This window comes from Lepidochelys kempii, chromosome 9 (genome assembly GCF_965140285.1).
Source record: "Lepidochelys kempii isolate rLepKem1 chromosome 9, rLepKem1.hap1, whole genome shotgun sequence".
NCBI lineage: Eukaryota > Metazoa > Chordata > Testudines > Cheloniidae > Lepidochelys > Lepidochelys kempii.
Genome location: NC_136388.1, coordinates 36,563,645 through 36,578,069, shown reverse-complemented (window position 1 = coordinate 36,578,069; position 14,425 = coordinate 36,563,645). Strand labels below are relative to the sequence as shown.

General features: G+C 43.6%; 1 protein-coding gene across 2 annotated transcripts in view; it reads right to left on the bottom strand.

Moving 5' to 3' along the window:
- Positions 1-10,414, bottom strand: part of CUL3 (cullin 3) — a 102,360-nt gene extending 91,946 nt beyond the window's left edge. The window contains exon 1 of one of the 2 annotated variants that reach the window (XM_073359926.2): positions 10,031-10,414. In XM_073359926.2, the coding sequence (XP_073216027.1) occupies positions 10,031-10,096 (66 nt within the window). In that variant the 5' untranslated portion in view covers positions 10,097-10,414. The remainder of the gene's footprint in view (positions 1-10,030) is intronic. The other variant, XM_073359927.1, reaches the window with a different exon arrangement.
- Between the last annotated feature and the right edge of the window lie 4,011 nt (positions 10,415-14,425).

Sequence of the window (14,425 nt, the reverse complement as noted above, 5' to 3'; positions counted from 1 at the left end):
CGTCACCTTCAGCCCCCAACTAAAACCCCTCCAACGCATTATTAAGGATCTACAACCTATCCTGAAGGATGACCCAACACTCTCACAAATCTTGGGAGACAGGCCAGTCCTTGCTTACAGACAGCCCCCCAACCTGAAGCAAATACTCACCAACAACCACATACCACACAACAGAACCACTAACCCAGGAACCTATCCTTGCAACAAAGCCCGTTGCCAACTGTGCCCACATATCTATTCAGGGGACACCATCACAGGGCCTAATAACATCAGCCACACTGTCAGAGGCTCGTTCACCTGCACATCCACCAATGTGATATATGCCATCATGTGCCAGCAATGCCCCTCTGCCATGTACATTGGTCAAACTGGACAGTCTCTACGTAAAAGAATAAATGGACACAAATCAGATGTCAAGAATTATAACATTCATATTCCAGTCGGAGAACACTTCAATCTCTCTGGTCACGCAATCACAGACATGAAGGTCGCCATCTTACAAAAAAAACTTCAAATCCAGACTCCAGCAAGAAACTGCTGAATTGGAATTCATTTGCAAATTGGATACTTTTAATTTAGGCTTAAACAGAGACTGGGAGTGGCTAAGTCATTATGCAAGGTAGCCTATTTCCCCTTGTTTTTTCTACCCCCCCCCCCCCTTAGACGTTCTGGTTAAACTTGGATTTAAACTTGGAGAGTGGTCAGTTTGGATGAGCTATTGCCAGCAGGAGAGTGAGTTGTGTGTGTATGGGGGTGAGGGGGTGAGAAAGCCTGGATTTGTGCTGGAAATGGCCCACCTTGATTACCATGCACATTGTAGGGAGAGTGGTCACTTTGGATAAGCTATTACCAGCAGGAGAGTGAGTTTGTGTGTGTGGTTTTTGGGGGGGGGCGAGGGAACCTGGATTTGTGCAGGAAATGGCCCATCTTGAATATCATACACATTGTGAAGAGAGTGGTCACTTTGGATGGGCTATTACCAGCAGGAGAGTGAGTTTGTGTGTGGGGGGGGTGGGGTGAGAAAACCTGGATTTGTGCTGGAAATGGCCCAACTTGATGATCACTTTAGATAAGCTATTACCAGCAGGACAGTGGGGTGGGAGGAGGTATTGTTTCATGGTCTCTGTGTGTATATAATGTCTTCTGCAGTTTCCACAGTATGCATCCAATGAAGTGAGCTGTAGCTCACGAAAGCTCATGCTCAAATAAATTGGTTAGTCTCTAAGGTGCCACAAGTACTCCTTTTCTTTTTGCGAATACAGACTAACACGGCTGTTACTCTGAAACCTGTCATCTTCATATCATTACCTGAATATTTATTTTGATTAAACTCCAAAAAGAGTAATTATAAATTATAAAATCTACTTCATCCTCACATAAAGCATTGCAACAGAAAAAAATGACAGCTTTCCCATACCTTGTTTCTCCACATTCCACTAATTCTGGGAGGATCAGTCCTTTTCCAAAAAGAAGCTAACACACTTCACTTACAGCAGTCGTTGAGTCAATATCCCATAACCATGAGAGCAATCCCCAAATCAATAACCTTCTTTGGTCTGTAACCTAAAACAGACCATAGAAACCATAAAACCATAAAAACATTATGGGTTAGGTGGATTGGCTAACTTCAGTTATTTTGAAAATTCTATTTGTTATTTTCCTCCAAAAATCTATTATCTTAGAGCATCCCTGCCACATGTACAGAAGGTCTCTATTTCTCCAAATTCTCTTCAGCATTTATGACTCCTTTTTAACTTAAATATAGTGAGGTACTATTGATATAGTTTTGCAATAGTTGTCCTTAATAGTTATATATAGAGCTTAGGTTTTGGTCCTCCTCCGGACATTTTCAAATTGCTGCAAAAATGACATCTATTTGTAGATCCTTTTCACGTTTTTTCCAAAAACAGAGATCAGGAAGACAAGACTGTCACTAACAATCTGCTAACACATGGAAGTGAGGCCCAAACAACAGTTTTAAGGAGCTCTTTATTTTCTGTATCCTGAAAACTCAAAAAAGTAAAGGTAGTCCTAACACTACTACCTGTAGCTTAATTTAAAAATGTATGTCTCACAATCAAAATAGAACTTTAAACTACTAAAAACCACCTGCTTTCTTTTGAGGGAGCATAGATGGAGAAGTCCACTAATTAGAAAACTGCAAAAATTTTATTTTACATTTAAATCAGGAACCTGCACTCACACTCCTATAGAACATTATTACAAATGTTCCAGGCTGCATCATATGAAGGAAGCAATTAACAAATGAAACACAACACAAAAGTGAAATAGTATTTTTTCAGAGACCCCAATAATTTATGCAACCTTCATCTAAAAGGTCTTACAATAAAAAGCATCTTCCATCCTGCGTAAGTTGTAAAGCAATTCTCATTTAACTCATTCACCCACCATTGATGCAGATACACATAAGACAAAAGGGGGTCAATGCTTAACAGCAGTTAAACTACACAACAGTTTAGCAGAAAACAAATACCAACAAATCCACTGAAAAAAGCAGAAAAAATTTAATCACCTAAATTAGAATTTGGCCTGACTACTACTGTTGTCTCCTTCTCTTGCAAAGACTGCCAAAGAATTTTTATCAATCACAAATGGCCAAGATCTTTTGTTTTTCCATCTCATTTAAAGGATGGTAGTAACCTCCAGCAGCAAGGTGCTTACCAACACCATGCTGAGGTATTTAATTCAGTACCAACTTAGCTGGAATCAGGGGTACCCAATACCTGTCAAGATCAGGCCTGCAGAGAGAAGTGCTGCTAAATAACTAACACCAAGAAGACTTGGGAATCGCCTTGAAACTCTTCCATATAAGGGCTGAATAGACTTGTCCCTGCCTATCTTGAAAGATCTGATGACACGACAGCTAGACATAGTATGGTCATAGAATTAGGAAAAAAAACACACAAAAAACCATACAAATTTCTTGTAAAACTTCTCCTAAAATTAGTATTAGCACACCTTTATCAACTCAAATACCTAAAACATGGTGAAAATGAACAGATGGCTAGTTTTCCAGAGTCCAACCTCTTCAACTCATGCCACCATTTAATCTGAAATATTAATTAAATCCAGTGATGCTCTTTCAATGTTCATGATTAGGTAAAATTTAAGAGCATTTTCACATTAAAGAATGTATACCACTGTTAAATGGGAATTTTCCAAAACAATGCCCATTTCCTTTCAACAAGGTAAATAATTGTTGCAGCTTTGTCTTTTTTATTTCAAAGCCCTAAATGTGTTTCAGTGAAACTTAACTGATGAATATCCAACTTATTACTACATATTTTATTACGGGCCAAAAGCTCATTTGCTTTTATAAAAATATGGCTTGTGCATGTGAAATACAGCATACACTCACAAACAGATGGATGTGATATGTTTATTTAACTATATGGTCTGAAGTGAATAGTATCAGTCATTATGTTTATATTAATTCATTTATTTGGAGCTGAACAAATGTGTGACAAACCATTTTCCCTTTCGCCCCACACCCCATCCCAAAACGCACACCACAGAGAACACGTACTATGAGTCTAAGGCCATGACTACACTACCCGCCGGATAGTGATCGATCTATTGGGGATCGATTTATCGCATCTACTGCAGACACGATAAATCGATCCCCGATCGCTCTGCTGTCGACTCTGGAACTCCACCACGGCGAGAGGCGGAGTCGACGGGGGAGCAGCGGCCATTGATCCCGCGCCGCGAGGACGCCAAGTAAGTGATTCTAAGTCGATCCAAGACACGTCAACTTCAGCTATGCTATACTCATAGCTGAAGTTGCGTATCTTAGATCGATCTTCCCCTCCCCTCCCCAAGCTACAGCTTATGTCGACATAATTTATGTCGCTCTGGGATATGAATAAACCACCCCTCTGAGCTACGTAAATTACACCAACATAAGTGCGAGCGTGGACAGCACTATGGCAGCGGGAGAGCTTCTCCCGCTAATATAGCTACTGCTGCTCGTGGGGGTGGTTTTATTATGCCGATGGGAGATGAGCTGCAGCGGTGCATGTGTAGAATGCCCTAAATGTAACAGCTTCTGCCACCTGAATACTCACAGTTTTAGTCTACATCAACAAATTATCCAGGTTCTTTCTGAAATCTCAGCTCAGACTCATTCATGTGAATCTACAGATGTTAAAGCAACTTATTTAATGCTTGGACGGATCCATGCATTATGGATATCTAATGTAAATTTTAATTTCACTTCAAGGTACAGCATGTCCCCCCTATCCTGTCCCTCCTCCCCCCCCAGGTCAAAACAAGACATAAAAGAAGCTAATGTTCCCAGAAGCAGAGTTTTCTTTCAGCCATGCAAAAGCCACAGGTACCAGCCACTCTGATTTGGAGAATGTAGGAGTGTCAATGAGACTCTCAGCCTTCTTTATTTTTTAAATACAAAAATTAAGCCACTATCTCTTTGCTCTGAATCAATAGTTTGGAAAACTTAAAACTAATGTAAGCTGATCACTGGGGTTGAAAAGAACAAGCATCCAAGCGACACTTATGCAAAAGAAGGCTGGGAAAAGTGGAGCATAACTATCCTATCCATTCCATATTAAATGCATCAGTTTACAGTTTGGGGTATATTTAAACAGACTCTCATTTTACATAACACACATGTATGGGATCTCTCTAACGCTCTCTAAAACTCTTTAAGTAGCCCTGTATCTATTGTTGCAACAACAGCGGACAGGAACAGTTGGTTATGTTCCGGGGGCTGGCAGAAAAATATTTTGTAGGATTATCCAAAAATACGAAAGAGAGCTCTACAGGAAATTAAGATGGTCAAAAGCATTAACAAAGTATGATGCATAAACAAATCAATAACTCACTTCAAGTCAGACTGATCTAACCAACCAATTTCTTGTAGACAACAGTTAATTTCTTGTGATAAAAGTAATAAGAATCCTTGGTGAGAGTCCATCTAATAGCTCTTAAAGTAATGTTATTTGTGTAATTTTATAAAACACTTCCTGTTAGCCCAATTCTCACGTAGTATGTATTTTCACAAGAAACGTGTAGAATTGGATATATTAAGGCTATTTTGTCTTTTCACTATACTCTGACACTTCAGTATGCACTCATGGCCTTTATGTTCACTGGTCAAAAGTCATAACAAAACAGTTCAAATGCAGCTGCAGTAAAGTCAGGCCTGCATTGACTCACCTCTAACAAAGTTTTAAAGACAGAACTAACATGCTTTTGCTCCATCCACACAGGTCAACTAAATCATGTTAAAAATTATATTTGTTATAATGTTGTTTGAGAGCTTTTTAAGTAGTCCTTTAACCAGCAACAACAGGCCCATTGTGACTTGAGTAGAGAAAAGCAACATAAGAATGCTAGAGTACTTTAACAAGAGGATAAAAGAGAGCAAAAAATATAACTCCTTCCCCATATTTTGGGAACATGACTAGAACTTCAATGTGTGTTTTGTGCGGCAGACTTAGTACTCTGCAAGGCACTGTTTTAGTCCCTCAAATGTGAACAATGTTTACAAAATATAGCTAATGTACAGACATTCTTTATTATCAATATACAACATAATATGAATTAATCACTTGCCACATTTAACATGTCAAATCAAATTGACTTGAGCATCCATTGCACACTAAGTTTTTCTGGCTTCTGTGTAACAGATAGCCAACCAATTAAAGAGAGATTTGTTGAAAAAACTTGCAGAGTTTCAACCCTATGCCAAGTTTCATCTCCAAATTTTTATAGCTGAATTATTGATGCTGACAGAGGTGTGTGTATGAGTACATATTTTAAGTGTTAAGACTATCCTGTTATATTTTTGAAAATTGCATTATTGTACAGGCTCTGAACTCCTGAAAGTTCATACACAAGATTATTTTATTGCACAGCCTTAAAGTAACCATTGTATGCTTAATGCAAACACACACAACTTTAGTAACAAGATAATAAAAAGTTATTTCCATTACTCTTTCTAGATTTAATTTCAAAAGGTAAAATTTAAAAAAAAAAACCTATACCATCTGTTTTTTGTGTTTGTTTTATGGCCTAATCCCACAATCTAGCCACACTCAAAATACCCATATGCTTTAATGTGCATTTAATAAGACAATGTTGCATAAACACCTGTTTTAATATGTTAGAGTTAAACTGGTCACACAAATTTATTTGTTTCTACTGTGAATAGGAAGGGCGGTTTACTGCTCAGGGAATTCTAGTCATTGACTGCTTCTGACTACTGAACAGCCCACTTCAGTCTCTAGATTCCTAAGTACTCAAAGCCTCTGTCTATCCTGCAATTAGACACCCCCGGCTGGCCTGTGCCAGCTGACTCAGGATCTCGGGGTTTAGGGACTTTTTAACTGGGGTGTAGAAATTTGGTCTTGGGCTGGAGAGCTAGGATCCTGTGAGGTGGGAGGGTCCCAGAGCTCAGACTGCAGCCTGAGCCTATCTACACCACAATTAAACAGCCCTTTAGCCAAGCCTTGGGAGCTGTCAGCTGGCACAGGTCAGTCATGAGTGTCTAACTGCAGTGCAAACATAGGGACTGTTTAACTGTGGTGTAATGTTCAGGTTGCAGCCTGGGCTCTGGGACCCTCCTGCTTCACAGGGTCCTAAAGCCCAGGCTCCGGCCAAGCCCAAAAGTCTACACCACAATTAAACAGCCCCTTAGCCCAAGTCCCATGAGCACTAGTGAGCTGGCATATGCTGGTTGCAAGTTTTTAATTGCAAAAACATGCCCTCTGCCACTGCCCTTGAGGGAAGGAAGAGCAGAGTCAGTGAGATTCTGTATACCAGCAGCAGGTTAATACTGAATGACATTTCTATGGAGGAGCATTTGCCACCTTAATTTACACTCCTTAATTACCAGAAAACTAAAAAAACTGGGAAGAAAATAATTTTGCAATAAAATAACGATTCTTAGATAGAGCATTTGTGACTGAGCAACAGTTTTTAACACTGAGTTTACACTTATGCTATTTTTAATTCATACATGAAGAAACAGCAAAAGCATAAAAATTTGAAAAGAAAATTATTGTACACCTTTCCATTATTATTCACCCATGTTTATTATAGGAAAGAAATGCTTAAAATGTTATAGGTAAGTACAGAATATGAAGGGCCATGGCCATCATTAGGGAGTAACCATGACGTTGCTAGATTTCAGGAACCTTACTTGTCCAACAAGGTTACCTTTTCCAGATAATGAAATAGTAAATATTTATTCCCAAATGAAAAACTGAAACAAAATAAAGGAAATGGAGATGTAAGACTGCTGAAGATATATGACAAACTACCAGAGAGCAGAGAAATGGCGTAACACTGGCAACATTAACAATTCAAAACTAAAAACGATGCATCGGAATTGGAGGTGAAAAGAAAGAACAGTAACCAGATATGAATGTAAATACTAAACACAGGTCCCAGTCTTGCAAACACATGTAACTTAATTTACATGATGAGTCCACTGAAGTCAACTGAGCAAATTACACAAGTCCCTACATCTTTACAGAACTGGGGTTATAGTTTTTGGAGTGTGAGATAACTTTTCTCTCTTATAATTACTCACATGATAGTAAACTCTTAAAAGCTGTCATTCACTTCCATGTTCTTTTTTCAGTTAGAAATCCTTTGTGAACTTTTGACTGGGTTTGGTTGCAAAAAAGGAAATGTATTTTAAATAGCAAAACTTGAAAAATACTACCCACAGATATCAGCTTCTACTTTGGAGTTTGGAGGCCTTGATGTCAATATATACTTAAATAATGTGTTAATTTTTAAGGAAGATAATTAGGTAACTTTTGTGAAATAACTGTAATCCGTTCTTTAAACAACTCAAAAGGAAAAATTAAAACAACGCTAACAAGAAGCAGTTTGATGGGTAAAAAAATATCAAGCATTCTCAGCATTTATGAGAGCAGGGCTCCGGGTGAACATTTTTCACTCACGAACAGCATTTCATGTGCTCGGTTATAAGAACTGTCAAAAAATAAAGTGCAAAATAATGTTTATTCTAATCACTGAATTTGCCCTAGTTAGTATACCCTCATCTACATACATAAAGAGATTCTATGCATGGATCCTATTAGCCAAATTTAAAACTTTTATTGTACAAGAGTAGTTTGCTGTAAAATAGATGCACAATTTTTGTCATTAAGAATTTTTGTCATTCTTAATTTTTATGATCATCCCTCTATGATATACAAGTTGTCTAAGGCTGTTTCAGGCAATCTATTATTTTTCTATTACTCCAAAAGTTCTAATAATATGAGGTTTATGTGTTGAATAAGAGTGTATTAAAAATAAATAATTTCTTTGGAGATCACTAGCCAGAGATCACTTAAAACATTCCAGTCTTTTAATACACAGTACACAGTGCTGCTTTCTTTGACATTCACTGTTCAACATAAAGAATTATTGCTGATTAGAAGTAGAGTTTAAGGGGGAAGCTGTCCAGTTGAATCAGAGTCCTAAAGATAACTTCCAGCAATTTAAAGAAGTCCTAAAATCCTCAACTTCATTGGCAAGAATTTTGGCTTAGCAAATCCTCTGCCATATTTCATACTGGTAAACTGATGTGAACAGGTATGTCCAGTTTATATGTGAAGGCAACACATTTAAATTGTTTGCCACTGGCTACCTGCATCAGGTGTAACATCAAAAAGTTACGATAAACACTAAAAGCCAGTGACTCAACAGAGCGTCTCCTTTTTAACGTGTGTGTGTGTGCACACATACACACACACTTGCAGGAAATCACGAAGGACGACTGAAGTTTTCATATTTCTTGTAATGCTAGAAACCATTAACAGCAGTCTTTGTATTCATTTGCTCTAACCTTCAACTGAAAAAACTGTTTAAGCACCAGCACAGATTTATGGCAGTACAAGGTAATAACTAGGCCCATTCACTGAGTAACTAATGTGGCTGGCAATCTCACAGCTGGATATATGAAACAATCCTATGAAAGTTACACAGAGGCTATGTTGCTACCAACTCTTCATGTCACCTGACATTTTACCATCTGACCTAAAATCCCTGCAACATGAAGTTGCAGGAAAACTAGCTCAGAGATGGATTTATAAGACTCCTTATTTTTTTTTTTAATGTGCATCTATAACTTCTGATTCCTTGTCTGAGAGTCTTTCATTGGAAACTGCATTAAATATATTTTCATAACATATTTGCATAGGTTATGAAAAGGGAAGAACCGCCACAGGTGCCGGTTCCTCTGAATGCTTCTTGCTGGGATGGGATGGGTCCCCCTCAACTGTCTGTAATACCCACTCTTCCAATCCCAATCCCCTGTAAATGCCTGTGCTGCTCTCCCCCAATTCCCAATCCCAGTTTCTGTAAAGTGCGTCCCCCCCAAGCTCCAGTGAGTGCCTGTGCCACCGCCAGCCCACTGAGCACCAGTACCACCAGCCACAACTCCAGTCAATGCCCATGCAGCCACCCCCGTCCTGGTGCTGTCCCCAGTAAGTGCCCATACCACCCTCCTTCCACCAGTCCAAGTCCCAGCCCCCAGTGCCTGTGCTGGCCCTCCACACCCCTCAGTAAGTGCTCATGCCGCCTCCCCTTTCCCCCCCAGTAAATGCCCATGTTGCCACCTCACCCCTCAGTCCCGGTCCCAGTCCTCAGTGGGCGGGACTGAGCCACCCACCAGTGCCGGGCGCAGTACCAATGCCGCCACTGCCCCCCAGTGCCGGTCCCGGACCCGAGTAAGTGCCAGGGCCGCCGCCCCCCCAGTCCCGGTCCTTCCTCCCCCGCCTGGCCGCGGTGACAGGTTTCATTGTGCTGATAACAGATGGGGGCACAGAGCGTGTCATCCTCCTCCTCCTCCCCCCGGCTCCCCAGCCCCCCAACTCCTTTCCCCTGCCCTCCCCCCGGTCCCCGGAGTTTCTCCCCCTCGCCCCCAGCCCGCCCCCCGCGGGGAGCAGGGTGACACACCGGGCGGCTGCGGGGCCTGCGGCCGGGCGGAGGCCGGGGCCTGGCGCGGAACCGGTAGCCGGGTACTCACGGGGAAAGCTCGGATCCGCATCTTGGTGTCCTTCCGGCTGCCCGTCCCCTTGCTCAGGTTCGACATCTTCGGACCCGGCTCGAGCGGAGCCTCCTGCGGGGTGAGGGGGGGCTGCGGGGAGACCCCGGGCAGGAGCCCCTGGCGACCTTCACTCCGGGCGGCGGCCCCCGGGGGCTGCGGGGCGGGGAGGAGGGAGGCGGCTACGGGGGGTTGTGGGCGGCGGCGGCGCAGGCCCCTGTCTTCAGAGGCGGCGGCGGCGGCGTTTCCTTCACCCTCGTCCGCCGCGATGGCGGACAAACATCGCTCAGTGCGCAGGGCCAAGCGCCCCCCCACCCCTGAGACAGATCCGGCCGCGGCGGCAGGAGGGGCGCGGGGAGGAGCAGGGCGGGCGACGGGGTGGGGGCTCCGATGTCTAGATCTCGCGAGACTTCGCTCCGAGCTGTCACTGGCTGCAAAGGGGCGGGTGGGAGAGGGAAGGGCAGGAAGAGAAAGCACACTGGGGCAAAGGTGGCCGCTGATTGGCTGAGTGAGGCGCGGCGGGGGGGGCAAATGCAGAGAGGGTCCCGTGGCTGGCCTGGAAGAGGGGGGAGCGGTGGTGGGATTCGGGGGAAGGGGTACCTTAGCAACCCCAGCTGCTGTAAAGAGCCTGTCAGGAGTCTCTCCGGGCCCGTAGACACCACAGACTGAGGTTCTCCACCTGCAGGTTTGCGGCGCAGAGGGTCTTCGATGAAACTCACTGCTCACCCCTCTCTGCGACAAACAGGTGTGCAGAATCCCCCTGTGCAGCTCTTCTAATTTCTGCTCCCATCTATAGTAGAAATAAAGCAGCTTTGCTAAATGTAAGGTCTCGTGCTCACACAAGAGACCACTGGAATTGCTCTTAAGTACCAGTGGTGTCAATCAGAGGGGAGATAGGGTGGGTGAAGAATAGCAAGATTGACCTATGAACTGCTAGTAGCCCTAATGCCCATCTTGGTCAATGCCAGCTATGTTATGTATACATCTTCAAATATTCCTACAATAAAGAAAGTAGTAACTAGTTTTTTGGGAAATAACCTTCAGTAATAGGGGTTCAGGTTCATGTGCCATGACTACTTCTACCTTCTATCCACCCACAGCCTCCTTCACGCTAGTATGCAAGCTTGTAGTATAAGGGCCAGGAATGCCTGCTCTAGTAGGTAGAGAACAGCTCTGCATGGGGACTGACTAGTATGCGTTTATCAGAGTAGAAGCCGCGTTAGTCTGTATTTGCAAAAAGAAAAGGAGGACTTGTGGCACCTTAGAGACTAACAAATTTATTTGAGCATAAGCTTTCGTGAGCTACAGCTCACTTCATCGGATGCGTGCAGTGGAAAATACAGTGGGGAGATTTATATACACAGAGAACATGAAAGGTGAACATGAAAGGTGGGGGAGTAGCACTGTATGTAAGGGAGCAGTATGACTGCTCAGAGCTCCGGTATGAAACTGCAGAAAAACCTGAGTGTCTCTGGATTAAGTTTAGAAGTGTGAGCAACAAGAGTGATGTAGTGGTGGGAGTCTGCTATAGACCACCGGACCAGGGGGATGAGGTGGATGAGGCTTTCTTCCGGCAACTTGCAGAAGCTACTAGATCGCACGCCCTGGTTCTCATGAGTGACTTTAATTTTCCTGATATCTGCTGGGAGAGCAATACAGCGGTGCATAGACAATCCAGGAAGTTTTTGGAAAGCGTAGGGGACAATTTCCTGGTGCAAATGCTAGAGGAGCCAACTAGAGGGGGAGCTTTTCTTGACCTGCTGCTCACAAATCGGGAAAAATTAGTGGGGTAAGCAAAAGTGGATGGGAATTTGGGAGGCAGTGACCATGAGTTGGTTGAGTTCAGGATCCTGACACAGGGAAGAAAGGTAAGCAGCAGGATACGGATCCTGGACTTCAGGAAAGCAGACTTCGACTCCCTCAGTGAACGGATAGGTAGGATCCCCTGGGGGACTAACATGAAGGGGAAAGGAGTCCAGGAGAGCTGGCTGTATTTCAAGGAATCCCTGTTGAGGTTACAGGGACAAACCATCCCGATGTGTCGAAAGAATAGTAAATATGGCAGGCAACCAGCTTGGCTTAACGGTGAAATCCTAGCGGATCTTAAACATAAAAAAGAAGCTTACAAGAAGTGGAAGGTTGAACATATGACCAGGGAAGAGTATAAAAATATTGCTTGGGCATGTAGGAATGAAATCAGGAGGGCCAAATCGCACCTGGAGCTGCAGCTAGTAAGAGATGTCAAGAGTAACAAGAAGGGTTTCTTCAGGTATGTTGGCAATAAGAAGAAAGCCAAGGAAAGTGTGGGCCCCTTAATGAATGAGGGAGGCAACCTAGTGACAGAGGATGTGGAAAAAGCTAAGGTACTCAATGCTTTTTTTGCCTCTGTCTTCACTAACAAGGTCAGCTCCCAGACTGCTGCGCTGGGCATCACAGCATGGGGAGTAGATGGCCAGCCCTCTGTGGAGAAAGAGGTGGTTAGGGACTATTTAGAAAAGCTGGACGTGCACAAGTCCATGGGGACGGACGAGTTGCATCCGAGAGTGCTGAAGGAATTGGCGGCTGTGATTGCAGAGCCATTGGCCATTATCTTTGAAAACTCGTGGCGAACGGGGGAAGTCCCAGATGACTGGAAAAAGGCTAATGTAGTGCCAATCTTTAAAAAAGGGAAGAAGGAGGATCCTGGGAACTACAGGCCAGTCAGCCTCACCTCAGTCCCTGGAAAAATCATGGAGCAGGTCCTCAAAGAATCAATCCTGAAGCACTTACATGAGAGGAAAGTGATCAGGAACAGTCAGCATGGATTCACCAAGGGAAGGTCATGCCTGACTAATCTAATCGCCTTCTATGATGAGATTACTGGTTCTGTGGATGAAGGGAAAGCAGTGAATGTATTGTTTCTTGACTTTAGCAAAGCTTTTGACACGGTCTCCCACAGTATTCTTGTCAGCAAGTTAAAGAAGTATGGGCTGGATGAATGCACTATAAGGTGGGTAGAAAGTTGGCTAGATTGTCGGGCTCAACGGGTAGTGATCAATGGCTCCATGTCTAGTTGGCAGCCGGTATCAAGTGGAGTGCCCCAGGGGTCGGTCCTGGGGCCGGTTTTGTTCAATATCTTCATAAATGATCTGGAGGATGGTGTGGATTGCACTCTCAGCAAATTTGCGGATGATACTAAACTGGGAGGAGTGGTAGATACGCTGGAGGGCAGGGATAGGATACAGAGGGACCTAGACAAATTGGAGGATTGGGCCAAAAGAAATCTGATGAGGTTCAATAAGGATAAGTGCAGGGTCCTGCACTTAGGACGGAAGAACCCAATGCACCGCTACAGACTAGGGACCGAATGGCTAGGCAGCAGTTCTGCGGAAAAGGACCTAGGGTGACAGTGGACGAGAAGCTGGATATGAGTCAGCAGTGTGCCCTTGTTGCCAAGAAGGCCGATGGCATTTTGGGATGTATAAGTAGGGGCATAGCGAGCAGATCGAGGGACGTGATCGTCCCCCTCTATTTGACATTGGTGAGGCCTCATCTGGAGTACTGTGTCCAGTTTTGGGCCCCACACTACAAGAAGGATGTGGATAAATTGGAAAGAGTCCAGCGAAGGGCAGCAAAAATGATTAGGGGTCTGGAACACATGACTGATGAGGAGAGGCTGAGGGAACTGGGATTGTTTAGTCTGCAGAAGAGAAGAATGAGGGGGGATTTGATAGCTGCTTTCAACTACCTGAGAGGTGGTTCCAGAGAGGATGGTTCTAGACTATTCTCAGTGGTAGAAGAGGACAGGACAAGGAGTAATGGTCTCAAGTTGCAGTGGGGGAGGTTTAGGTTGGATATTAGGAAAAACTTTTTCCCTAGGAGGGTGGTGAAACACTGGAATGCGTTACCTAGGGAGGTGGTAGAATCTCCTTCCTTAGAAGTTTTTAAGGTCAGGCTTGACAAAGCCCTGGCTGGGATGATTTAATTGGGGATTGGTCCTGCTTTGAGCAGGGGGTTGGACTAGATGACCTTCTGAGGTCCCTTCCAACCCTGATATTCTATGATTCTATGAGTCTATGAAACAATGGGTGTTACCATACACACTGTAACAAGAGTGATCAGGTAAGGTGAGCTATTAACAGCAGGAGAGCGTGGGGGGGGGAGGAACCTTTTGTAGTGATAATCAAGGTGGGCCATTTCCAGCAGTTGACAAGAACGTGTGAGTAATGGGGGGGGGGGGAATAAACATGGGGAAATAGTATGCATTTGAAGGTCACATGGCTAAATTGAGCTTCAGTACTACAGTGATGAGCACAGTATAAGGACCTACACAGAATACTTTCTGTTCAGTATGACAGGCATGCTGCTTTTACTAGTATTTTTTCAAGTGACATGATC